The sequence below is a fragment of the Amia ocellicauda genome, chromosome 23 (assembly GCF_036373705.1).
Source record: "Amia ocellicauda isolate fAmiCal2 chromosome 23, fAmiCal2.hap1, whole genome shotgun sequence".
Lineage (NCBI taxonomy): Eukaryota > Metazoa > Chordata > Actinopteri > Amiiformes > Amiidae > Amia > Amia ocellicauda.
The window spans coordinates 17,330,051-17,357,695 of record NC_089872.1 but is presented as its reverse complement, the minus strand read 5'-3'; the positions used below and the strand labels follow the sequence as shown (position 1 = coordinate 17,357,695).

Genomic DNA, 27,645 nt, shown 5'->3' with positions numbered 1-27,645 from the left:
ATTAATTTAAAAAAGAATCAGACATTAATGCACTATATAACTGAATGTATTGGAGCAAGTCTCCCTTTGGCAGTATTTTTTTCTCTTTTCTTTTGTGTGTGTGAAGGACACTATGACTGTAAGTATATTGTGACATTCTGGACAAGAGTGTACTGCTAGCATTGATGAGATTTTGTCGGGGTTTGTAAATCTCCCAACGCGATTACACACCATGTCACAAAGCCGGCAGTGTAATACAGTGGATTCCAAGAGGAAAGCATTGAAACTTCGATTTAGATTAGGCAACCTTTTTACAATAAGTATTTCAGTACTAGCCTGTCAGCCAGAAGACCTGATTTATAGTAGCTTTACCCTTATATTCAGCACTTTATGATTTATATTGTACCGGTCGATAAACTATATAAAACTGGGCTAATACAACTCACAGACCAAACCAGGTGAAAACCTGAAATGTCATCTCACCAGTTCAGAATACTAGTTCTCATAACACATCCCAACTTTATCAGCTCAAACAGGAAAGGAGAGAAATAAAATAAAAGAAAGGAAAGGTTTAATTAATTTCCTTCAATTATTCCAAACTGCAGGGGTGAGCATCATGCAATCCTTTTCTGCTGAAAGTACTTTGAAGAAGGTTCAGCTTGTTGATTTGATATACCTGAGTGCTTTCCAGGCAATTTAATTAATTTATCACAATAGATGGTTGATTATAATTGATTATAGCTGATTATAAAGGAAAAAAAAAATCTCCTTATCATCAAAGCACTAAATTGCTGGGAACTGATTTTATATATATATTTTTTAAATCTAATACAAGCTAGTTCTTTCTGAGTGAGCCATATATGTTTTTCTCTATGATTCATACGGTCACATTCACACTTTCCATCATTGCTAATTATGTCCTGCAATGTCTTCTTTTTGTGTTTACTTTCCCAAATCAAAATGTATTTTAAGAACTGGACAATAAAAGCCCATAACTTTTTTTGAACAAATGTTCCTGTTCCATTATGCACTAAGGTTTGATACTGTAAGTACTTTTTCTGTATAAAAGGATCTACAGACCTGGAGGTCAGGAAAACAGCATTAAGTGAATTCTTGTCATTTTAAGGAAAATTTATCACACGCATTACCTGGCAATGGGAACAGGTCTACAAGCAACATAAGAATGACAGGCAAAGGCAAACAAAATAATTGGTTTTTCTATGGTAGGAACAGTACAAACAGGTGCTGGTTTAAACTGGTATTGTACATTTCTGCAGTCACAGGAGAGAACAGCTTCAGTCTGGAAAAGGGACACAGTCCATTTCACACTGTGACATTTGTCAAAGTCTATTTTCTTTGTTGTTTAAGGCACAGGGCTTGCTTGACTTGATGATGGGGGCATCTGCTTAAGATTTCTGTCTGTTTCCAGTGCCAGGAAGCCTTGCAATGTGTGGTCACCTCTGGTTATTGTAGTGAAGCGCTATTGTTTCAATGCTAAACTGTACATCTGTGTAAATCATGTAACTGTAAGAGTATCCCTTCATCTGTATCCTTAATTTAAGCTTAATTGAACATTTTCTAATTGTGTATATTCCTTTTTGAGGTCAAACATCAGCCTGAACCCCCCAGCCCTAGGCAACATTAGAATTGCAAGCTAGTCCCACAAAAATACACCCAATGCCATTAACTCGGTAGAAATGCAACCCTAACCTTTATGAAAGCCTATGTTTACTGTGTTTTTGCCAATAATTACATTTCTTGCATTTACAGTACTGTGCAAAAGTTTTAGGCAGGTGTGAAAAAATGCTGTAAAGTAAGAATGCTTTCAAAAATAGACATGTCAATAGATTATATTTATCAATTAACTAAATGCAAAGTGAGTGAACAGAAGAAAAATCTACATCAAATACATATTTGGTGTGACCACCCTTTGCCTTCAAAACAGCATCAATTCTTCAATTCACCTCATATCTACTCCTTTCTTTGCTGGGATTCTTTTATGGATCTATCTATATATGCTTTTGTGAAATACTTATCCATTTAAATTCAAGCGTGAAGAGTTAAATTTAATAGGATATCAGACAAGTAAAACCTGGAATAGCAGGAGAATATGTCCCTTTTGATGCAATCAGTTACCTGTACTATAGGGTTGACGGTGCTCTGCCGGGTCTCGGACTGAGGTTGTTCTTGTCCGAGGTTAGAAGCAACAAAACTGAATCCCCTGAAGAGCTGGTGAGCATTGGCACTCGGAGGCACGCCAGGGGAATCTGTAAAGACAATGATTGGGGGAAATTGGCAGCACTGATGGAAAAAATGTAGTATTGATTTAAATCTAATTACGTAACTTGCACGGAAGGTCAACTGTCATATTAGGCAGCCTCTTTTATTTGTATATTTTTATTTTAAAACTGCATGCTTGATTCTGCAAAATTTCAACCTGAGCTTAGTAGGGAGGGAGAATGGCTTTGTTTATGTATTTCTTTTCGTGTAAAGCTGAGCAATAACATTTCTTTTTAGATAAAAAATAAATCTCATCTTTAACTCTACCATTCCTGAAAAAGTCTGAATGAAGCAACAATTAATTAATTAAAATCGACTGTAGTTTGTATTGTATTTGATGGCAAATTGTTTTTGTTGTGACAACTGCTGTGTGAAAGAAAGTGGGGACCAGGTGCCAGTAAATATAAACTCCCAGAAGAAATTCATATTGAATAACATTCACATGATTGCGATTACTGTTAAAATGAATTATTCAAACAGTAGCATGCTTCTGTAAGCATTTTTTAAAGACTTGTTTAATGGCAAACCTTTTTCTGTCAAAAATGTATTGAATTCTCCACAGATAGTGTGCTACTGATAATTATTAATCATCATCATTATTATTACAGATGCAGTTGGTAGTTTTTAATTTTATATGAAAAGATTGTGGTGCATTTCCTGTTTTACAGTCTACTTATTGATTAATTTTTGAATGCGTCTATGCAACATGCCGGCGCCGGCTGATGGACATTAATGGAAATGAGAAATCAAATGGCTGAAATAACGGATGTTTAATGTAATGCAGTTACAGCTACAGGAACGTCCTGTGGAGAGGTTTGGAATACCCTGATTAATTACATTCCTTGGGAGAACAGAGATGGCATCTGAACATCCATTTCTCCATGTGTATTTGTTATTCATTTATCCATGACGGCTGGGAACGGATCGGTAACACGGAGCAAATAGTGACTGCATCCTGTACTGAAGTGTTTACATGATCATTGATGCCACTAATTTGTTATCTTAGCTGTTATTTCGTAATCTTTCAACACTGTCATGAATATAAAGAATCAACTGAGAGCCGTGTGCTCAGATTTGTTCCTTGATTACAATATACTGAATTTCTGGTCACATAGCTGTGTTCTTACTGACAGATTTCTATTACAATCAAGTGTTTTGCTTCTCAGATCCAAAACCTGACATCTAATTCTGCTTTTGTCATGTCAGTCTGTTTCTAATCCTCTGTATGTCTAAATTATTTTTCCCTTTTTATTACATGGGTTTAGTCATAATCTGGGAGTGAAGATGCTAGAATAAATACTCTGAGATAATCTTTCAAGGGTGACCACTGGTATACATAATTGAAACAGGCATGCTGATGAATTCAACCATACAGTTGACAATTTTTTATTATAACTATTTTTGTGTGTGCATTTTACAGTGTTTCTTAAGATTTCTTGGCTTATTGCTGTTTGGTGTATTTTTGTCAGACCAGGCCCAAAGAAGGCAACCTTTTTCTCAAAAAAGCTTTATTTTCTGCTTAGATGCTGCGTTTTACATACTCTGATGGAACTGCTGACCCAGAGAGAACTGCAGAGGTCAACCAATCATCAGCCAGATATTGGTCTGGGGGGACTGATTGCAAGGGCAACAGGGGGGGGGGAAAGAAAAAGAAAAGGAAATCGCTAATGCAATATCAATGTGACATCTGCTATTACTCTTTATTTTCCAAGCTGTGTATGCACTTAAATACTGTGAAGAAGAAACGACAGATTTCTGCTGCCATCTTGATTTTGCTTACAGTACGTTTAAAACTAAAGCAAAAGCTGTCAAGTGTTTTTATCTCAGTCGAATTGTATTAAACAAAAGGGAAAAATAATCATGAAGCAGTACAGGTATAAAAGTAATAATGTTTAAATATATATATATATATATTTTACATAATGTGATTCCACTGAATACAGGCTTATGTTTCAAAGCCATTCACATTAGGCTTGTAGTTGTGCCCCAAATCCCGTTTACAGACGGCTACGCTGTGAGCTGCAATTTGTCTTCACTCAGGGCTCTCCTTGAAACATCTAGCCTGTTTGATGACATTGATTCAAAGCAACACAAAGCAGTGGAAAAAAAACTGTCTGAGGATATTTAATGTATTGAGAAGCGTGGACATGCATTCTGAGAAGTTGCCGCAGACTGCCACGGTTGCGTTTTATAATCGCAAAGAAATTACTTCAGCAGGGCCTACCAGTTGGTGTGCGGGAGGTGAATTCTGGATCAAAGTGGAAAGTGTCTTCTGGTCGACCAACTGCAGGCTTGAATGGAGGCTTGTTTTCTTTCCTGTATAATTTCTTTTTTTGTTGTTTTTTTGGTGGAGGACAAAAACAAACAATATACCTTTTATTCAGACGGTTTAGCTTTTTTCATCTTTTAGAATAGGTAGGATCAGACTAACTAAGATTAATAAATTAATTAATTGGGTAAACATTAATAAATCCTTTGGAGAAGTGACTTTTCTCAGAAGGGATTTGACAGAGGCTAGGGGTTGGACTGTTGGACACCTGCTGCCGCAGAGTCAGTGATAATGAATGTCTCATCTGCTTAGGGTGGGTCAGTGAGAACTGGACTCGAACCGGGAGCTTACTGGTAAAAAATCCTTATTCTTTATCCCCATTAGATGCTTTGATTTATTCTTAGTCGGAAAGGGAAAGGTTATGGTTTTGAGTACTTGAGGTTGCAATAAATTACATGATGGATGTAATCAATAGTACACAGCCTTTGTATGTTTTCACCTTTGCTTTTCTGCTTTCCTGGAAGCTGCTTTGATTTCTGCATATATTACCCACCTGTTAAACTACACCAATAAATATTACAAACAATAACTTATGTAATACAATGTCCCTCCCTGCCCCCAAGAAAAAGGAACAGAACATTTATTCGCTGTTAAAATGAGCTTAAATATCCCCCCCCACACACTCTCTTTAGATTTATCCAGTTGTTCCTCTGTTCTCTACCAGGATATAAATCAATTTCCTTTCCCAAGAATAGTTCAGAAATAAAGTCTGGAGCACATCTGTCACTTAAGCACCTTAATGAAAATGTACTGATTTGATTTGGGGAACAGAATAGAGGAGTTATTAGTGAAAAGCAACATATGCAGCAGATTTCTAATGCTTTGCAAATGAGGACAATCCGGATGGTGAAAATGGTACATGGAGAAATTCAGAAATCCTGCTTTTATCTGAATAAAAATGAGCAGGGCCGCAATTAATGGGATATATATCTACCCCCAGCAGAGGACCAGCTTTGATTATTGTCTTTCAGAGCCCCTCCTGTAATTAAACCATTACTCACGTTCCAGTCTATTGTTCCAAAGAAAGGGTGTCTCTTAATCTCCTCAACTCCATCAGGTCCTGCGCCTTTTGATTAAGCAACAAATAAATAAATATATATAATAGTTGTCTTCTAAGGTGACTTTCAGTTTCTGTTATTTGTTGTTTTATGTCCAAATACAGGCGTTGCATACAGTCATATTTGAACTGTGAATAATTTGCACTAAAAACGTTCATCAAGGAATTAAATGACACTCGGTTAAACTCCATGAATCCCTGCTTTAGTACAGTATCAGCATGGAATATAACCTAATTACCTTCTTATGTTCTACTTGCAATGCACATATTTACCTACATAAAGAATATATATTAAAAAAACAAAGCAAAACAAAATCTTTAATTAACCTCTCATCACAATCTACGTATTATTTTCAGGCACCTGGCTCCCAGATACACAGTTCGTTTGTAGATTTTAAATTATAATATAGCTGGGAGGATGGTTTATACTTTCTTTTCACTCCCTACTGAGCATAATTGCTGCCTCCAGATTGTTAGCCGAATTCAAGAAAATTAAGTTGTTGAAGAAGGAGGCAGACCCATTAAGCTTGATTTTAGTCTTTAATTTCTATTAACCACATGAGTTATTAATAAACCTCATTAATAAAAAAACAAAGAACACTGCTCTCAAATGGCAAACAATTGTTTCATAGCCGTAAACTAGAATAACATTAAAATATGTGCTTTGCAAGATGTTTTTCATCTGGGCTGAGAACATGTAACTGCAATGGTATTCGAGTTAATAGTTAGGTCCTTACCCAATATTATTTATCCTGGTTTCCTGATTTATAATACAATATAGTTAAATGTAAAGTCGATAATATTTTGACACCGTCATTATTACATACCGAGTCTGTTTGTAGGGTTTCTTTTAAAAAGCGCTCGTAACAAACTTTGAACTTCTGGGCTTAAAAATTGAGGCATGCCAAGTTTAGCTCTGGGAAGAAAAATTGAGAACAAAAGAAAGAGAGATAAAATTTGACACTTCAACTGAAAAAAAAGATTAATTAACACGGAGTGATCTATGACTGATTTAAATATCTAATGTGGAAAGGGAATGAGAAGTTACAAAAGTAACATTTTCAGAACAATGTTTTCACAACTAGACTAAACTAAACTAAACATTTCACAGACAAGGGATTTTGATTTCCTCTTCAGAGATGTATTGTAATGTATGTATCACATCTTTGTTTTTTTAAATATATACACCGATCAGCCATAACATTATGACCACCTGCCTAATATTGTGTAGGTCCCCCTTTTGCCACCAAAACAGCCCTGACCCATCGAGGCATGGACTCCACTAGACCTCTGAAGGTGTGCTGTGGTATCTGGCACCAAGACGTTAGCAGCAGATCCTTTAAGTCCTGTAAGTTGCGAGGTGGGGCCTCCATGGATCGGACTTGTTTGTCCAGCACATCCCACAGATGCTCGATTGGATTATGATCTGGGGAATTTGGAGGCCAAGTCAACATCATTGCTCCGTGGTCTAGTTCTGATGCTCACGTGCCCATTGTAGGTGCTTTTGGCAGTGGACAAGGGTCAGCATGGGCACCCTGACTGGTCTGTGGCTACGCAGGCCCATATGCAGCAAACTGCGATGCACTGTGTGTTCTGACACCTTTCTATCAGAACCAGCATTCACTTTTTCAGCAATTTGAGCTACAGTAGCTCGTCTGTTGGATCGGACCTTCGCTCCCCACATGCATCAGTGAGCCTTGGCCGCCCATGACCCTGTCGCCGGTTCACTACTTATCCATCCTTGGACCACTTTTGATAGGTACTGACCACTGCCGACCGGGAACACCCCACAAGAGCTGCAGTTTTGGAGATGCTCTGACCCAGTCGTCTAGCCATCACAATTTGGTGCTCAGATCCTTACGCTTGCCCATTTTTCCTGCTTCTAACACATCAAATTTGAGGACAAAATGTTCACTTGCTGCCTAATATATCCCACCCACTGACAGGTGCCGTGATAACGAGATTATCAGTGTTATTCACTTCACCTGTCAGTGGTCATAATGTTATGGCTGATCGGTGTATATACACTACCTTAGTTTTATTCAACCATTTATCCCGATCAATTATCTATTATTCTGCTGCATGTGGAGTATTCAAACTTACTTGAGAATTAAAGCCATTGTCTCCTTTCTGTCCTTGCCCTGGAAAGGTAGTGATCCTGTCAGCATTTCAAACTAAAACGGGAGATAAACATATTGACTTTAGATTCCGGGTGTGTGAATAACATTGTAATAACATGGTAGTTACACACCTGACATTGATATTCACACACACTGGCCTGATCATGCGTATGTTCGGAGGATGGCCACTTTTAATGGATAGCTGGAAATAGCTTGTTGTCTTTTTCTGACCTCCAGTATTCGGTTATGTAATACACTTAGTCAGAGTGTGAATACCAATTGCAAAAGTGCGGAGTCAGACAAACCTGGACGTTTGCCAGACAGCAGGGTGACGGCATCCATAACAATGTGCTCCTGCCATTATTATTGATGGTTCCCCACGATTGAGTAGAGATCATCTACTCTTCAGTCTAATCTCCAATACAATCCATTTCTGTATTGGTAATTACAGAACCCTTACCTTTGTCACATTCATTAAGTTCCTAAATATAAACTTTTAATGAGAGTCAATTGAAGTAATCTGTTCTGTATCATGTGTACATAGCAATACAATGAGTCTGATTGATTTTAAGTAGTCATTTTCTCCTCAGCGCTGCCTCTGTGGTTATTAATTTGCCTTGTGCAGGGCATCGCTTGGGTAAGTAATTTGCATTTATCAACAGGCTCCCTGGGCTATTCATTCCTCTACTCCAGCAGCAATACCATTTTACTGCCTGTGCTATTTTTACCTATGAATTATTCTGGGACAGGCTGAGAGTCACTGAATGAATGCAATATTATTTTTAGTAAAAAAGAAAAAAATAACCCACAGAAACAGCGGATATAAAATAATGTAGGTAGTTTTCGGCACTGAAAGGAAAAGCTAAACAAGAAGAATGGGGGACTGCGATGCAATATGAATTCTGTTGCCCAAGGTGACTTTTAATCAGTCGAAGATGGCTTTCAAACAGGGGCTAACTGCCTCTGATTGTGTATCACTGCTTGTAAGCACTGGTAAAAATTATGGTGCATTACAGCCAGTCTGTGCATGAGGCACATGGGTGTACTTAACACAGTCCCTCTGCACGCTGATATGCAATCTTGATGGATTATTCTGAGATATATCCAGTAGCTGAAAAGCTGTTGTGTAGACGCTCTGGAACAAAGCAAGGAATTGTAACATTCTGTCCATACATTTTGTAGTGGTATAGTATTGACTGACATTGTATGCAATACTTAAGAGCATAACTAAAGATAGCTCAATAAATCCATAAGCTCGTTCTCTGATGGAAACTACTTTCACTCTGATTTCCTTAGCCAGCTATATATAATATATCTATATATATATTGACAGAGCGTTCATGGGGAAAAAAGATTCCTTGGTGAACTGAAATAGTGGTATGTATGATTTCTCCACAAACATCCAAATATCACTTGATATATATAATTTATAAATCCTCTGCGAATCAAATGAAGCCTCCACCATGACTTTGTTGATCTAGGAAGCTATATTTTTATGATGAAATGTTATATTAAAGTGACATACCATTAAAACGCCAAAGGACCACCAGTCCGCACTCTGTGTGTGTCCTCTCCTGTTTACCACCTCAGGGGCCATGTACTCTATTGTCCCACAGAAAGAGTAGGCTCTCTTGTCGTGGTCGATTGCCTCTTTGCTGAGACCAAAGTCTGAGGGATCGGAAAGGCAACACATTAGAGCACAAATCTCCTCGGGCATCTCCCATGACGGAAGATGGAGACAGTGCCATCCGCCTCCACGGCTCTGCACAATAAATCTACCAGGGCTCACCTGTTATCTTGATGTGCCCCTCTTCATCCAGGAGGATGCTGCAAAGATAAACAATGTGGCATTAGAAGTGGGTCTGTCAAGCTGCCAAGCAAGAATGGATGCTTTTTTTAGCATCAGGAGTACTGGGATGGGAGCAAATACTAGAGGGGAGCATCCTGTAAATAATTTTTGTTATGGCGTGGTTGCATAACAATACGTTGTAAGTTTATTGGTTAGTGATACACATCAGTGGTGTTTTTTTGTTGTTTCGAAGATCATTATTTAATAGCATTTTGTTGCTCATAAATAAACAAACGGCAAAACAGGGCAGCTGTAAGTTATACCTTTTCAAAGCTGTTTTGCATGTTTGTTGGCAAGGCACAGACTCTGCATAAGCAAGGCAAACATTATCCAAGAGTAAGGGTATGTTTCCCAGGACTGCTTGTTATTTTATTGTTTGTTTTTATTGAAGGGAGCTCTGAAAACTGCTTGTGCAGCTATTTGAAGCATCCGTGATTAACCTCCTGATGTTATAAGGTCTTAGTTAAATTAGTTTCCCGTCTATGAGTAAAAGCGAATGATTAAAGGAATCCTTACAAAGTGGCAGTCATTACGTAACCATATTGATGAAACTGACGAAAATGCAGTGCAGAGAGTTTCTAGGGAAAACGTGCTTAGCGTTGCCTAGTATGAACTCTGCCGTTCATTATCTCTTGAATATCCAGTTTCTCACTGACCCGTTTATAATGCAGTAGAGTTGTGTGGGTCCCTTTCGGTCTGACACTCTATCTGATTATTTCAGCTGATTTTGGAGGGAAAACGGCAAAGCGGGAAAAGCAAAATACTATAATTTGTTGACCCTTGAGTCTTTGATAGGAACAATTTGATATAAGAAAATTGTTTTGGTTGCAGAACAAGCTTTTACCTGTCCATCCTTCAACATGATCATGATTATAGTAATTATAATAATAGAACTTCTAAATAATCTACCTTGCATAACACAGTTTAAGATTTATATAAAAATACTCTTAAAACAATCTAAATGTAACCATAAGACCATTGTATCCTTCAGCATTTCTTCAATCCTTAATTGTTTCCATCTTTAGTTCAGGGATAATGATGAATTAGCCTGAACACTATCCAGAAACTTCATTATGAACTGTGATGCTGCATGGCAGTTTTTCTATGCTTACTTTTCGGGCTTGAGATCTCTGTATATTATCCCAAGGCTGTGAAGGTGATCCAAAGCTAAGGCCAGCTCAGCTAGATAAAACTTTACGTCTTCTTCTGTAAACATTACCTAGGGTGAGAGAAGAAAATATAATGTGAGTGCTTTCATTTTTACTTTGGTACCACATTAGATGAGAGTCTATATTTGACCTACCATTTTAGGTAGAAACACACATGACTAACGTACAAGCAAATGTTGGTCAATCCATCTCAGATTGTAAAATGGCTGTCCTTTCCTGGTAATATCTAATTGGCTGCTTGTGTATTTCCGCTTTACTTGCCAAAAGTCTTTGTACGACTCAATAGACAATATCCACTCTTTAATTACTTGCAGGTAATTGAAGAGTGGCTAATCTATCTCACAAATGCTTTCACAGCACTACATTTATGCAGACATACAGTATATACTTCTCTCACAGGCCCTGTAGAAAATGTTGGATGTAATAGTGGTCGTCACATGAGCTTCAGGCTTTTCACACAACATGTAGTCCATGAAGAAAGAAACTAAAGCTTCATTGCAAGGGGATCATGTCCAATTTCTGTTTACTACAAGGATAATTTTAGCAAAGATGGGATTTATTTAGCCGCGGTGTTGTGCAGCTCCATGCAGCAGCCACGGGGGACTGAGGGAAAATTTAGGGTCACTGATAAATCAAGAAGAAGAAAGAGGCTGCCAGTGATCTGGCTGCTTCTCTGGAAGTTGCCTGCATTCGAGGCTAATTAATTTCTCTCCGCTTCTAAGCACGCGTCTGCTGGGAAACCACTCGTAACTACAGAGTCCTGACTGGTGTGATGCATTGTGTACATACTACCATTATGGCTCTGGCTAACAGACAGCAATAGTTTACTGTAAAATATTTTCAATGTTCTTTTGTTAATGTCCGCCATCTTTTTTCCCACTTTGTAGATATGCCTTTTCTCCATATCATGAATTGCTGAAGGGTACAATTTTGTATTCTTAAAACCAGTAAGGTCTTTAAAAAGTAAGGTAATCTTAAATTCGGGCCAATGTGGTAATTCATCTAATAGCAAACTTATATATCACAAACATCTGAAATAAACATCCTGTGAATTAATCGTCTATCACATGTCATGGCTTTCATTAACTAGACAGGACATAACAGCTTTTGTGCTCATTAAGTTCTGTGATAGTTTGTGTCTTCTTTAATAGAGCCTCAGATGTGAGCAGAGAATTTCAATTAGCTAAATTATAATTAAATGATTGACTAAGAAATATGATAAATTTTTATAATGACGCGATCTATTAGCTTAATTTATCCATTGCAGTATGGATGACATCTTCTCTGTGTGTTTCATAAAGGCAAAGAAAAGTGTGTGTATATATATATATATATATGTTCAAGGTTGCAGTGCTTCAGCAGGCGACAATTCCAGAGGGACCTCCGTGTCTTGCAACCCTCTCATATGAAGATCAAACATGCTGGCAAAGACTGTGAGTGCATTAGGATGTGTTTGGCCACACAACCTCTAGTAATTTAAAGCATAATTACAACGTTTCCTTTTTAAACTCACATTTTGGTAGCTTATCACCAGGGTGACAATGTAGTAAAAGCCTTAAAAAGCATTTCCTTTACCCGGCCTTTCTGAACAAACCTTCATTGTACCATAATTGCAGCACAGTTATTTGAGGTGGAGGGCTGGACTACATGTAATTTAAAATGTCATTGATTTATCCATATTTAAGGAATGAGTCAAGACATAAAGAAAAAAAATGAAACTGGGATCAAACAAATAAAACATTTAAGTTTAGAAGTGAATGTAGCGGTATTGATCGAGTACCCGCAGGACACGTCGATATGTTCAAGCGCTTTATTGAGCACATTTCAATTATTGTTGTTTTCAGTGATATTGGACTGCAGTGTATCTTTTTGGTTGATTGCACAACACCTGCTGAAACACAAGAGCGCTGACCTGAGCTGGCATTGCGTACTCCGACTCTGTTGTAGGCAGGCAATTCTGTACTCTATCTGCAGCCCAAATTGAATTTATTATACAGAAGTTTGATACTCCTCAGCGAATTTTAACATAAAAAAACCTGAGAGAGTGTGACCTTGCGAGTTCTCCCTGTGTTCATGAACTGTGCTTTAACTAAAGGCACTGATAAACGATGTGTGAGTTTAATTGTGTAGTCAATTAGCAATTAACATATTGTGTTCTATATCTGATTACAGAGTGTCAAAAGTGCTTTACTGATCTGAAAGATCATTTTGGAAAATGTATTCAGAACTGAATGTGCAAATTAGCCTTTTTTAATTTTAATTAGAGATTCATATTTGATCAAGAATTGTGCAGTCGGCCATGGGATTTGCTATGGTTGATGGAAAAGATAATTACATTTTATATGGTCTATTGAAGCTTTTATTAGAATCAGATTAACCATGTTCTTATTCCAATCACAGCTGCAAAAATATTAAGAATACAGAAAAATTATGATTACTGATTATTTTCATGTTGATAATATAATTTAAATGAATAGTTAAATAAATCAACACCACTGTGAATATAGTTGTTGAAACCTGAGTAGTAGGCAATGTGATATTTTAAATTGTATTTAATGTCATGTTATGTGAGATAAAAGCACAATACATGAGGGCGTACATTATGGAAACATTATGGTTTATGTTACTTAGTAACTGAGCAGCAATGTTATGAGAATTCAAGTTTAAAAATCCCCAACCTCTTTGGAGAGACGTGTGAAGAGATCCCCACCTCTCAGGAAATCTAAAATGAGATACAGCTTCCCTTCCGTCTGAAAGGCTGTGAGAAACAAACAAACAACAACAAACAATCAGCCGCGCCATTGAACGGTCTTCAGGTGTGAAAGTCAAAGCAAAACACTTTTCCAGGGCCTACAAAAGAACATCCACGGAGGACTTCGTTACTTTCCAGACACAGAATCGCCAAAAATAAAAAGCTCAATTGAAAATGAAAACTCTCTGCGGCCTCCTGGGCAGACAAATTGGTTCTCTTTTCTGTTATTTCCGCATCATTGTTAAGTAGCAATTTCTGCATGCTGGAGTAGCCATTATGGTTTTCATTATAGTAGGAATAAAGGAAGATACCAAAAATACATCACAATCATTAGGGCATATAATCAAGTAAATTTCTTGATTTGGAGCACTGCCACCCTTGGATTTGAAAGTACTGGTATAGCATAGACAGTTTTTATTCTTCCAGATTGCAGATTTCATTCAGATGACAAAATACTTGTCTGGACTTTTAAGTAGTAAATCCAGTCAGAACTAACACCAATAGTCAATAGCTGTGTTCGTCCACCCAAACGAGATAAATCTGAACCATCGTACTACTCAGCGATTGCTTTGCCACATATATCTGCTTTCATAATATCATGTAATAATTAATTTATTGTCTCCTTTTCTGGTTCCTCTTTCCCATCTCTGCCCGCAGTCAGAATAATAGAATCCTCAAGAACATTTTTTGTCTGAATGAAAGGTTGATTTATGACTGTATTTACCTCTTCCTCCCACCAATTAAGAAGCTGATGAGCCATCTATGATCCGTGCCTACACGAGATATTCTCATTTAGCTCTTGTACATGACTGAAATAATAAAATAACTTGCTTTAAAGTGCTTATTTAAAGAGAGTATCTCTGCATGTGAAGTGTGGGGGAGGAAAAAGAAATATGAGATCTCTATACACACACTGATGCAAAACAATAATTATAGTAGATTCTGTCCTCCCTTTTGGGTAGTCATTTTTCCTGCAGAAGATGACTGGGTCAGGTTCTTAAATGCTTGATGTAAGTTCACTGAATAATACAGACGCATGAAAACAAGCAGAGCTACGTAGATTCATTCCTCACCATAATGGAGTTTAACTATGAATGGGTGATTCACTTCTGCCAGAATATCTCGCTCCATTTTGGATCTCACTCGGTCACGGACTGAAAAAGAAAAAGAAAAACATACGGTGAGAATGTAAGCGCTGTAAGGCTCTTGCTTTGGAGTGACTATCACAGACTGGCACAACAGCATCAAGGGAACATTTAGCCACCAACAGTTTATTATATAAATATCTGCACTGTACATAAACAATTTCAATGTTGATGTTAGCCCAGTAACAGACTGGCAGACTGTTACTTAGCTACCTCACTCAAGTGCTTGTGGCATCCTTTTCAAGAGGCTTTCAGACAACCTGAACACCACCAGTTCTAAAAGAAACGCTTCCCATTACAATGTGACGTGGCATGGATTAACCATGGTTACACCTGCAGTGTAGGTGGTGGGCTTCAGAGGTTATATGGGCAATGTTGGGGCAGAATTACAGTCATTATCCATCTGAACTGTTGGCAGGATCAGGCTAGGTGGACGTTACTGTATCCTCCAGTTTTGTGTTGAATATAAATAAAACAACTGTGCCATTCAAGTTAACGTGCTCCAAGAGTGAGGCAATGGCTGTGGGCTCTAGTGCTTTGTTGTTGATTGAATTGTTTTTATTTTCTGCAATAAATGGCATTAAGCAATACCATAGGATACTGTTAATATAGGAAAACAAAATGATCTTTGATGGAAAAGGAATGGGTGTACATTGTATTATTACAAATCCTGATCATAATAATATGTTGCACATCAAATAATTGCTATTAGTCCCGAGGGTTAAGTTAATGCGGGTGGGATCTGGATTTTCCCTGAAAAGGCAGCATAAGAGCCAGAGGAACTTAAGAGGATTCAGCTGGAGGGATATAAATAGAGCACGTTGTAAAATGAACAAGTAAAATTTGACAGGATATTGAGCGAATATATATATATTTTTTATCATTTTGTGTGATTTTGACAATAGGGATGCACTTCTATTTAAATGTTCAAGTTACACAGGGGAAAATCTCCCAACGAGTGCCCTTGAATTTGTTATGCCTGAGAAAGGGGGAGAGAGGACAGAGAGAAGACGCCCTCCGGGTGCAACTTCTATGACGAAACAAGTTTGTGGAACATTTCAGTTCGATTACTAAGAGATTCAATGGCGTGACCTTCACAACATGTACATTTCTGAACATGGCACACACAGATAGCGGTACATCATTTTACCTATACCAGTACCTTTATGTTCTGTTTCTATAAGTTCTATAGTATTATCACTGCAATTTCAAAAGAGATTCATGTCTCATTTGCTTTATAAAAAGGTTGATTGAGTTTGCTAAAGCCGGGGGAAAGGCAGTTCTGCCCAGGGTGTGACCCTTTGTTGTCAACATTACATGCAATCTCATGAATGCATTGTCAAGAGGCCCAGATGTCCAGCCGTGGTGGTAACGGGTTGCAGCTCCATGCTTTGAGCTCTACCGAAGTGTGTGAGTGTTTCACAGCCCCCATCTCTGCCTCAGTGTATTCCTGAGTCGCACCGCCAACACAGTCGAACAGAAGGCTGACATTTACTACTAACACCACTTAAACAACGGAGGCACAGGAGCCACCTGTTCCCAGGACTGGAAACTGATTGCAGACACGGCAGGCAAGCTTGGTACATCATTGCCAACGGGCCCAGACTGCCAGTGCCTTGAAGATATGACCCAGTCGCACAGAAAACAGTGCTGTATCGAGTATGGGAAGACTTAATTGTATTACTGATCAGTGATACCATAGTCGAGTTATAAAATAGATAAATAGGGGAAAAATGATCATCGGCAACGGAAATGCAAAGGTAATCTGAAGTGAATATTTAATTTTTATATGTATATTGATCTGATCTTGTTGATGGTCTTGCATTTATGAAGGCTACTCTTTGTTGACCTGTCTGGAATTACTCGTACGCGGTGAGTCAGTCTGTGTTTGATGGCAAAATAGCAGGTCTGTGATGCTACCTGACTGACTCATTAGATGCGAAGAGAAAACAGGCACAGAGAAATGAAATATGGAAAACAACAACAACAACTTGTCATACGAGATGCAATCCAGGTTAAAGTTAGTTTAATTTGTATTTTTATTTAATCAATGCTGAAATTGAATCTATAGAAATGACATTAATCATATTTAATGAAGAAAATCAAGCTGTTTTAATTTCATAACTTCAACTATGGACCCTAAACCATGAAGATTGGACTTTGTTAATGTGGAATTTGCAACATTTTGTTTTCTTTACCTTTTAGTGTTGCCTTTTTCAGCACTTTCATCGCATACAGCTGTCCTGTGTCGGTACCCTTGATTTTTCTCACCAAAAACACCTGCAAAGAAAAATAACACAACACATATAAGACACAAACCTACGTGTGAGAGGAGAAAGTAGTCCGACAATGATAATGCTTGAGTTTTAGTTTGCACACGCGGTACAATGACATTTGGCTGTATACTTCATACTCGATCACAGATGTTTTATTTGTATTATTCATTAACTGACTTGCTAGCATTGTGGAACACATTTATAGTACAATTACTTTTCACATCTGTAAACGTAATTGTGAAAATACAATACAGTGATAAAATGTAGGTACTTATCAACACATAAATGCAACATTAAATTCACAGTATAGTATAGAGTAAGTTGATCTAGGCTCTGTGTATAGAAGATATATAATAGTACACAACAATGACTCTTCTTACCTTCCCATAAGAACCTTGACCTAATACTTTGAGGAGCTCAAACTGAGCAGGGTCTGCTTTCTCAAAGCCTTCCTTAACGTGGTTGCTAATGTCAATTTCTTTAACAATTCCTTCATCCTGAAAATTAAACAGATATAATGTAAAGAATAACAGGAATCAAAGGCAGACATTATACTGCTAGAGGCATTATCAGTATGACGTTTGGTTTGTGGCTTCTTGCATGAACATAAACAAAGTAATTAATATACTATCACAGAATCTTCCAAGAAATGGCAATTACAAGATGATGTACAGTGAAACAGTATCTATGACAGTGACAGTCTGTGATGCACCATTTGTCCAACAGAGAGCTGCTTTTGTCTGCTGTAAAGTGTCTGGACAGATACCATTACTTGAAATGCATATTAAGAATGAACTTGCAGTACATACAATCAGTTGTATAGTTTGACAAAAATTGATATTACAGTGCTTCAGTCACTATTGAATCTCTCAGCCAGCATGAACATTTTTACATTTATCACCCACACATGGATTGTATGTGAACAGTTCTAAGCCATTGTGTGATATACACAGTGACCTTAGCATCGAGATCTCCGGGCCCCACTCAACTGAGAGATTACAGGTCCTTTACAGTGCACATTGCAGTGAGCTGGGCTTCAGCTCCGGATTTGAGAGAGCTCCCATGATGCATTGCAGCAGCATGGCACTCACAGCTGACCTAAAGTGCTCCTAAAGGCCCTGTCAATCTGGTTGCAATGAAACTGTAGTGTGGGATGAGGGGGATTTCGAGCAGGCGCTGCATGTGACATATGGGCTCGCCCTTCGCTGATTAATAAACGTGAGCAGCACACACCACCCCTCTGCTTAGCATTCAAAGCTCAGTTTAACTAAATTACGGCACTCTGCAACTCACCACAAAGGCAAACAGAAAAACAAGCAGATTTCCTGTTTTCTCTAGGAATGATGAAAGGGCCAAAAATCCTTTAAGAGGCAGATTTAATTTTCATGTGCACAGCAGTTCCCTTGCAATTCATCAAACAGCAGAAAGCCGTGCTCTTTACTGGGACTAAATCCAGTAAACTGCACCGTAAGTACTGTGAAATATGCCCTAGAAGTGTCTGACTTCAGACATACTGCTTTTGAAGACGCCGCTGTAATAATTTGACACTGTGTACAGAATAAAGTCAAACTAATTGCACATAGATGCCAACACTTTTATTTATCTCTTTTAATGACAAAAACCCCGAAGATGAGTTTGAGCTTTATTTCTAGGACGAGATTTCTATTTTTATACACCCATATTTGCATAATAATCAGGAATAGTTTAGGACAGTATTTGTTCGCTACAACTACACATTTCACATCTAAACAGTAATGGGTACCATTAACAGTCTCCAAATGAGAAGCAGTTAATTTCCATCCCATTTTGCTCTGTGTTTACCAATCTGTTCGAATGTAACTGCTGTTAAAAACGACTAAATCATACAGATGGCTTTAATTAGTCATGATGAATAACTGTACGATTGATCTTTTAAGATGTTTTTATATTGCTTTGAAGACTTACTGAGACTTGTATCACATTAGAATGTGGAATATGCAATCGTCCAATATTCAAAAAGTGCAAAGTATCGTCTCTGAGGAAGAATAAGCATCTAGCATGAAACAAAATGAAATTTTGTGATCCTATACTGTTAGAAAACAAGACAAGAGCTTTAGTTTCAGCTCCCTTTAGGTCAAGGTAAGCAATGGCAGAATTAAACAGGGGTACATAACTTGGCCAATTGTACTTTTTTATTGTTGATATGTGAAAGGCATTCGCACGCCCAGCTCTCCAAATAAAACTGTCTTCATTAAGACTGTATTTTAGCTACAGCTCCATTTTAACCAAACTGTAATTTTTCTTGGCATTGTCTTAAGTATTTCTATTGATATTATAAAATCCCATGCAAACACCACATGAATTCTCCATAAATCCTGAAGGGCCTGTCCCAATTATGATGATTTCGGAGTCTGTGGCTGCACTGCGGCTCTGCACCGGCTTCAAAGGAGAGACAGGCATGTACTGTTATTTACATTTAGACATTTTCACTTGTTATTAAAGCCTTTTTAACCATTTGTACACTGTTACAGGGTATGCGGTAGAACATAATTTCCCCCTCATCTATATTTCACAACATCATCCTTTTTTTTTCTTCCCTCAAGACCTTATGCTCAATTCTTTCTTAAAACCAAACCCTTGGAGTTCTCACTGGCTTTTCTTCAAGTCATTGTATTGGGTTTATGCATTCATCCACTATTACATCTACTAATAATAATCTTACACTCATTTAACAAGGTTTTTCCAATATCCGTCTGTCTGATTATCTGGCTATTGGAATTGCAACAGTTCATCGGATTTTGATGCATTGCAGTATTTGATAAAATGTCATAAACAGTTCATAGCGTAGGTCTCATGAGAGAACAAGGAATAAACAGAGGTACAATATTCAGCAAATGCAACTGTAAGTAGCCTAAATTGATTCATTGTGGATAATTATGAGCTATCGGGATTGCTTAGTTGCACGTAAGCCATTCATAGTGCATGTCAGGAGTGCGTAAGAAAGATAAGATGTCTAAAGTGTTCTCAGAAACAAGCATGTTATTTGCATGGACTCCAACATAACACATGTACCTCCTTAATTCCCCAACTCTAGAAAAAGACAACCAGGAATTATACCAGAGTGTAGTACTTCTGTAGAGCAGACCCTGAAGTCAGGATGAAATTTATACTTGTGTTGTACGGCTATTTATAGCTTTTTCCTTACTGAGGGAAAGTGCTGCTCAAGCATGCAGACAGCTGATTGTGCCATCTCCGAACAACTGTCTTGCGGCTGATAACAACACATTAAAATTGTCGTCAGTTTAATAGGTTTTAAACCTGCTTTAAATTGCTAGTCACAACATAGGAAATCTACATTCATCTTTTTTTTCATTTTCACTCTGAAAGGAGCTTCTGATATCCAATAATAAAAGGTGCCGGCCCGAGACTGCGTTGAATCATATGATAATTAGACGTATAGCCTAGTGAATTGAAAGGCAATGAGTTATATTGTCATTTTAAAATGTATTCAACACATGATTGATTGCATTGTGAGATAGTTACGTAACTTTGAAACATATACACGAGACACTCGATCCATCTGGAACGTAGACTGATTGCACATTGTCAGGATATTCAAAAGATCTCTCTTCCTCTCTTAGTGTTTGTTTAATAAAAATAAATTTCTGGACCTACATTTCTGAATATACAGTATGATGTGTATAGTATTTTATTGTTTTATTTCATTATTTATTGCTTTGCATGTTAATTTGATTGTCTGCAGCCTACAATTCCCTTAGCTTGTAATTCTACCTCAAATGTTGTTGTAAAAAGCCTTTATTTATTTTTTAATCCACATGTATCCAGGTTCAGTCTATGCTCAAACACATGCATTTGTATTACATAAGATTATGGAGGGTAAGTATTATGCTTAGAAGTTACTGCAGTTTATAAATAAGAGCTTTGTTCAAGAGCATTTCCTTCCATCATAATCCAAGTGCAGGCTGCACAAGTGTTCAATCAAACATGTTATTTTTTCTCTTGTACCCACCCCCCCGGTATATTCATATTATATTTACAATTGAGGATTGTTGTGGAATATTTCTGGAATTCTTTCATACATTATTGAAGGTTTTTCTTTGCTACTCAATGTCCAGAATAAAATAAGGTGTCATAGAGCTCCCATATTCCTCAAATTCTGAATATGTAAGCCATCATTACCAAGCATTTATCTTTTCGATTGAGGACAGTCGTGTGCTGTCTTGCATTACTTTTTTGATGTGGGTGACCAGCTGTTTAGGATGAAGTATACTTTGCAAGTATCCCCATGGATTACAGAATCCCTCTCATAGACATAATTTATAAACGATTTATAGGAAAAGATCGATCTCTCATATTTGAGTTTTGAGTTTTCTGCTCTTCTCTGTGAGCAGATACTCAAGTGTTAAGTCATTGATTTATCATTGAGAAGGAAACACGGATCTTGCAGTTTTGGCAGCTCAGTTACTTGAAAAATGTCATCTTGGGAAAAAAGTGTGAACGTCTGTAGAGCTGCATTTATGTAAGAGAGTAACAAAAGCCGTATCACGTGTGTTATACTCGAGTCATTTTGTGTATTCATATACAGAACATGAAAGGGAGGATAATCAGTTCCTGCTCTAAGGACTCGTGTACAAATTCAGCAATGTTTTGTAAATTACACCCAGAAGAAAGCATTCTATGGAACTATTCAATTTCCTCAGCAAACAATCAATTAAAATGTTAACTACCTGAAATACACTCACCTAAAGGATTATTAGGAACACCATACTAATACTGTGTTTGACCCCCTTTCGCCTTCAGAACTGCCTTAATTCTACGTGGCATTGATTCAACAAGGTGCTGAAAGCATTCTTTAGAAATGTTGGCCCATATTGATAGGATAGCATCTTGCAGTTGATGGAGATTTGTGGGATGCACATCCAGGGCACGAAGCTCCCGTTCCACCACATCCCAAAGATGCTCTATTGGGTTGAGATCTGGTGACTGTGGGGGCCAGTTTAGTACAGTGAACTCATTGTCATGTTCAAGAAACCAATTTGAAATGATTCGACCTTTGTGACATGGTGCATTATCCTGCTGGAAGTAGCCATCAGAGGATGGGTACATGGTGGTCATAAAGGGATGGACATGGTCAGAAACAATGCTCAGGTAGGCCGTGGCATTTAAACGATGCCCAATTGGCACTAAGGGGCCTAAAGTGTGCCAAGAAAACATCCCCCACACCATTACACCACCACCACCACCAGCCTGCACAGTGGTAACAAGGCATGATGGATCCATGTTCTCATTCTGTTTACGCCAATTTCTGACTCTACCATCTGAATGTCTCAACAGAAATCGAGACTCATCAGACCAGGCAACATTTTTCCAGTCTTCAACTGTCCAATTTTGGTGAGCTTGTGCAAATTGTAGCCTCTTTTTCCTATTTGTAGTGGAGATGAGTGGTACCCGGTGGGGTCTTCTGCTATTGTAGCCCATCCGCCTCAAGGTTGTACGTGTTGTGGCTTCACAAATGCTTTGCTGCATACCTCGGTTGTAACGAGTGGTTATTTCAGTCAAAGTTGCTCTTCTATCAGCTTGAATCAGTCGGCCCATTCTCCTCTGACCTCTAGCATCAACAAGGCATTTTGGCCCACAGGACTGCCGCATATTGGATGTTTTTCCCTTTTCACACCATTCTTTGTAAACCCTAGACATGGTTGTGCGTGAAAATCCCAGTAACTGAGCAGATTGTGAAATACTCAGACCAGCCCGTCTGGCACCAACAACCATGCCACGCTCAAAATTGCTTAAATCGCCTTTCTTTCCCATTCAGACATTCAGTTTGGAGTTCAGGAGATTGTCTTGACCAGGACCACACCCCTAAATGCATTGAAGCAACTGCCATGTGATTGGTTGGTTAGATAATTGCATTAATGAGAAATTGAACAGGTGTTCCTAATAATCCTTTAGGTGTGTGTATGTTGGCCTATGCACCTGAAAATACACTTTCCTCCTCTCTGAAAATATGAGAGATTTAATTAATCTTGAATTTACTTGTAATTACTGTAATGATTCAAGTTCTGTAAAAAGGCAGAGAATAATACATTTTGCGTCGTAGTTTTTCTTTGTAATAACTTCCGTGACTCATATGGAGTGACTGCTAATAGAGGCCACTTATACATGTACTTCCTCTGCTAGGAAAAGGTTAAAAGCCATCCTATTCCATGAGATCAGGCTTTGATATCTCTTTGTATGGAGAGTTTTCCTCTAAACTTTTCTTTTCACAGTGCTCTGCTGTTGCTGCATCACGTTCCCCCAGGCCGTCTGTGCTGTAGCACAGTTTGAAAATATAATTATGGATAGCAATCTGCGAAAGGTAACCAACGTGACAGAAGTTAGTCAGAATCCGCCTTTGTTTGGCTGACAGGCACAAAGCCTGCAGAGATTGTCCCGATGTCTAATTGCCACTCACACATTTAATTGCTATACGCTGCCTACGCCGTTATGAGAAGGAGGGTGGATGTAGTTAAACTCTCAGCTGAAAAAAGTGAATTAATTTGATTCAGGAAAGCACATGAACAGCAATATGGTAATAAGATCAAAGCTATTCAGTCACTCCACGAAATGACAGGAAAAGCCATTTTTGAAGTATATATGTTCCTGTTATTACTGCTGATTTTTAGTACCAACCTTTGATTCTGTCTGTAAGAAGTACTATTAGTGTAAGTGTCTCATACATTAGGGGACAGATTGTGTGTCTGTGGAAACACAGACAACTGAGTTGAGTGAAACCTCATATGCTTTGGAATTGCAGATTCATGTTTCAGTGACCTGCCTTTTAAACCTTCCTATTGATCCTAAAAAGCATCAGGATTTTAGGGTTTATTAATAATGCAGTTTAGAACGCCATGTTCTCCTTGGGAAATGGATGTAAATCTGCATACTAAATACTTTAACAAAGCTAAGATTTATCACAGAACTTTGTATGTTTATAAAATACTTAGTTTTTTTTTTTTTTTTTTTTTTTTTTGAATATACACTCACCTAAAGGATTATTAGGAACACCATACTAATACTGTGTTTGACCCCCTTTCGCCTTCAGAACTGCCTTAATTCTACGTGGCATTGATTCAACAAGGTGCTGAAAGCATTCTTTAGAAATGTTGGCCCATATTGATAGGATAGCATCTTGCAGTTGATGGAGATTTGTGGGATGCACATCCAGGGCACGAAGCTCCCGTTCCACCACATCCCAAAGATGCTCTGTTGGGTTGAGATCTGGTGACTGTGGGGGCCAGTTTAGTACAGTGAACTCATTGTCATGTTCAAGAAACCAATTTGAAATGATTCGACCTTTGTGACATGGTGCATTATCCTGCTGGATGTAGCCATCAGAGGATGGGTACATGGTGGTCATAAAGGGATGGACATGGTCAGAAACAATGCTCAGGTAGGCCGTGGCATTTAAACGATGCCCAATTGGCACTAAGGGGCCTAAAGTGTGCCAAGAAAACATCCCCCACACCATTACACCACCACCACCAGCCTGCACAGTGGTAACAAGGCATGATGGATCCATGTTCTCATTCTGTTTACGCCAAATTCTGACTCTACCATCTGAATGTCTCAACAGAAATCGAGACTCATCAGACCAGGCAACATTTTTCCAGTCTTCAACTGTCCAATTTTGGTGAGCTTGTGCAAATTGTAGCCTCTTTTTCCTATTTGTAGTGGAGATGAGTGGTACCCGGTGGGGTCTTCTGCTGTTGTAGCCCATCCGCCTCAAGGTTGTACGTGTTGTGGCTTCACAAATGCTTTGCTGCATACCTCGGTTGTAACGAGTGGTTATTTCAGTCAAAGTTGCTCTTCTATCAGCTTGAATCAGTCGGCCCATTCTCCTCTGACCTCTAGCATCAACAAGGCATTTTTGCCCACAGGACTGCCGCATACTGGATGTTTTTCCCTTTTCACACCATTCTTTGTAAACCCTAGAAATGGTTGTGCGTGAAAATGGTTGTGCCATGTGATTGGTTGGTTAGATAATTGCATTAATGAGAAATTGAACAGGTGTTCCTAATAATCCTTTAGGTGAGTGTATATATATATATATATATATATATATATATGTATATATATATATATATATATATATATATATATATATATATATATATATATATATATATGTATATATCTACACTGCTCAAAAAAATTAAGGTGTGAGTTTGAATCCAGCCCTCAATCGGTTGGTGATTTTGGTTTCCATTGATTGTGTTACGTCATTTTGTTCTCAACGAATTACACAAGATTTTGCTCTTTAATATATTTCGTTCATCAAGATCTGATGTGTGATTTAAGTGTTCCCTTAATTTGTTTGAGCAGTATATACCGTGGGGGAAAAAAGTATTTGATCCCCTGCTGATTTTGTACGTTTGCCCACTGACAAAGAAATGATCAGTCTATAATTTTAATGGTAGATGTATTTTAACAGTGAGAGACAGAATAACAACAAAAAAATCCAGAAAAATGCATTTCAAAAAAGTTATAAATTGATTTGCATGTTAATGAGGGAAATAAGTATTTGACCCCTTCGACTTAGTACTTGGTGGCAAAACCCTTGTTGGCAATCACAGAGGTCAGACGTTTCTTGTAGTTGGCCACCAGGTTTGCACACATCTCAGGAGGGATTTTGTCCCACTCCTCTTTGCAGATCCTCTCCAAGTCATTAAGGTTTCGAGGCTGACGTTTGGCAACTTGAACCTTCAGCTCCCTCCACAGATTTTCTGTGGGATTAAGGTCTGGAGACTGGCTTGGCCACTCCAGGACCTTAATGTGCTTCTTCTTGAGCCACTCCTTTGTTGCCTTGGCTGTGTGTTTTGGGTCATTGTCATCCTGAAATACCCATCCACGACCCATTTTCAATGCCCTGGCTGAGGGAAGGAGGTTCTCACCCAAGATTTGATGGTACATGGCCCCATCCATCGTCCCTTTGATGCGGTGCAGTTGTCCTGTCCCCTTAGCAGAAAAACACCCCCAAAGCATAATGTTTCCACCTCCATGTTTGACGGTGGGGATGGTGTTCTTGGGGTCATTCCTCCTCCTCCAAACACGGTGAGTTGAGTTGATGCCAAAGAGCTTGATTTTGGTCTCATCTGACCACAACACTTTCACCCAGTTCTCCCCTGAATCATTCAGATGTTCATTGGCAAACTTCAGACGGGCCTGTACATGTGCTTTCTTGAGCAGGGGGACCTTGCGGGCGCTGCAGGATTTCAGTCCTTCACGGCATAGTGTGTTACCAATTGTTTTCTTGGTGACTATGGTCCCAGCTGCCTTGAGATCATTAACAAGATCCTCCCGTGTAGTTCTGGGCTGATTCCTCACCATTCTCATGATCATTGAAACTCCACGAGGTGAGATCTTGCATGGAGCCCCAGACCGAGGGAGACTGACAGTTATTTTGTGTTTCTTCCATTTGCGAATAATCGCACCAACTGTTGTCACCTTCTCACCAAGCTGCTTGGCGATGGTCTTGTAGCTCATTCCAGCCTTGTGTAGGTCTACAATCTTGTCCCTGACATCCTTGGACAGCTCTTTGGTCTTGGCCATGGTGGAGAGTTTGGAATCTGATTGATTGGTTGCTTCTGTGGACAGGTGTCTTTTATACAGGTAACGAGCTGAGATTAGGAGCTCTCCCTTTAAGAGAGTGCTCCTAATTCAGCTCGTTACCTGTATAAAAGACACCTGGGAGCCAGAAATCTTGCTGATTGATAGGGGATCAAATACTTATTTCCCTCATTAACATGCAAATCAATTTATAACTTTTTTGAAATGCGTTTTTCTGGATTTTTTTGTTGTTATTCTGTCTCTCACTGTTAAAATACACCTACCATTAAAATTATAGACTGATCATTTCTTTGTCAGTGGGCAAACGTACAAAATCCCTCACTATATCTATATCTATATATATATATATATATATATATATATATTAGTACTATAGTTAATTTAGGACAGTTGCACACATTTTTTTTATTCCATACTAGATTTACACAGCCCTTGGCCTAATCAAATGAACAGGAGTTGGGGGCAACAATTTTAAGACCCAAAAAAGGTTTTAATCTGAATTAAGAAAAAATATAAAATTTTCAGGTTCATACTATCAACACTTCTGATTTTCTTCATTAGTGTTGCATGCATTTGAAATGAGGCAGTTATAAAGCTGTCTACTTTAACTTGCTGTATTTTTCACCAGAGGCTAATGAATAATTAAGTAATTAAGGAATGGTTCTTTAGGTAGAAAGGCCCACACTGATTTAACTATAATTTACTTTACCTTGGTCTATTTAATCGATTTTTGCACTGACATTGTATACTGTAATATACAAATGTTAGAATCCTATGAATTGTGTTTATGCATATGTTTGATTTATTCAGTATGTCACATGTAAACTGAAATCCCTGAGGTTGCTTAATTTGCTTTTGGCACATTTATGTCCAATCAGGCTGCAAATAGTTTAAGCTTTGTCTCAATAATTAGATGCTAGAGGATTTTACAGTGGAATAATTCTCACAATGATTCTAGAAAACAGTGGAAACCCAGGGGATATGAGTCTGTGTTGTATGGAGGACACCAAAATCTAAATGTAGGCAAAATAATGGAGTAATGAGGAATAAATACTCAACACCTTTTTAAATACTGCAAAT

At 38.2% G+C, this 27,645-nt stretch overlaps 1 protein-coding gene across 1 annotated transcript in view; it reads right to left on the bottom strand.

The window, feature by feature from the left end:
- rps6ka2 (ribosomal protein S6 kinase, polypeptide 2) overlaps positions 1-27,645 on the bottom strand; it is a 44,129-nt gene that overhangs the window by 7,036 nt on the left and 9,448 nt on the right. The window contains exons 2-13 of the mRNA XM_066696924.1: positions 17,337-17,453; positions 16,879-16,960; positions 14,609-14,689; positions 13,462-13,541; positions 10,727-10,833; positions 9,555-9,592; positions 9,291-9,433; positions 7,749-7,819; positions 6,473-6,561; positions 5,590-5,654; positions 4,484-4,586; positions 2,116-2,246 (exon numbers count right to left, since the gene is read on the bottom strand). Coding sequence (XP_066553021.1) covers positions 2,116-2,246; positions 4,484-4,586; positions 5,590-5,654; positions 6,473-6,561; positions 7,749-7,819; positions 9,291-9,433; positions 9,555-9,592; positions 10,727-10,833; positions 13,462-13,541; positions 14,609-14,689; positions 16,879-16,960; positions 17,337-17,453 — 1,107 coding nt within the window. The remainder of the gene's footprint in view (positions 1-2,115; positions 2,247-4,483; positions 4,587-5,589; positions 5,655-6,472; positions 6,562-7,748; positions 7,820-9,290; positions 9,434-9,554; positions 9,593-10,726; positions 10,834-13,461; positions 13,542-14,608; positions 14,690-16,878; positions 16,961-17,336; positions 17,454-27,645) is intronic.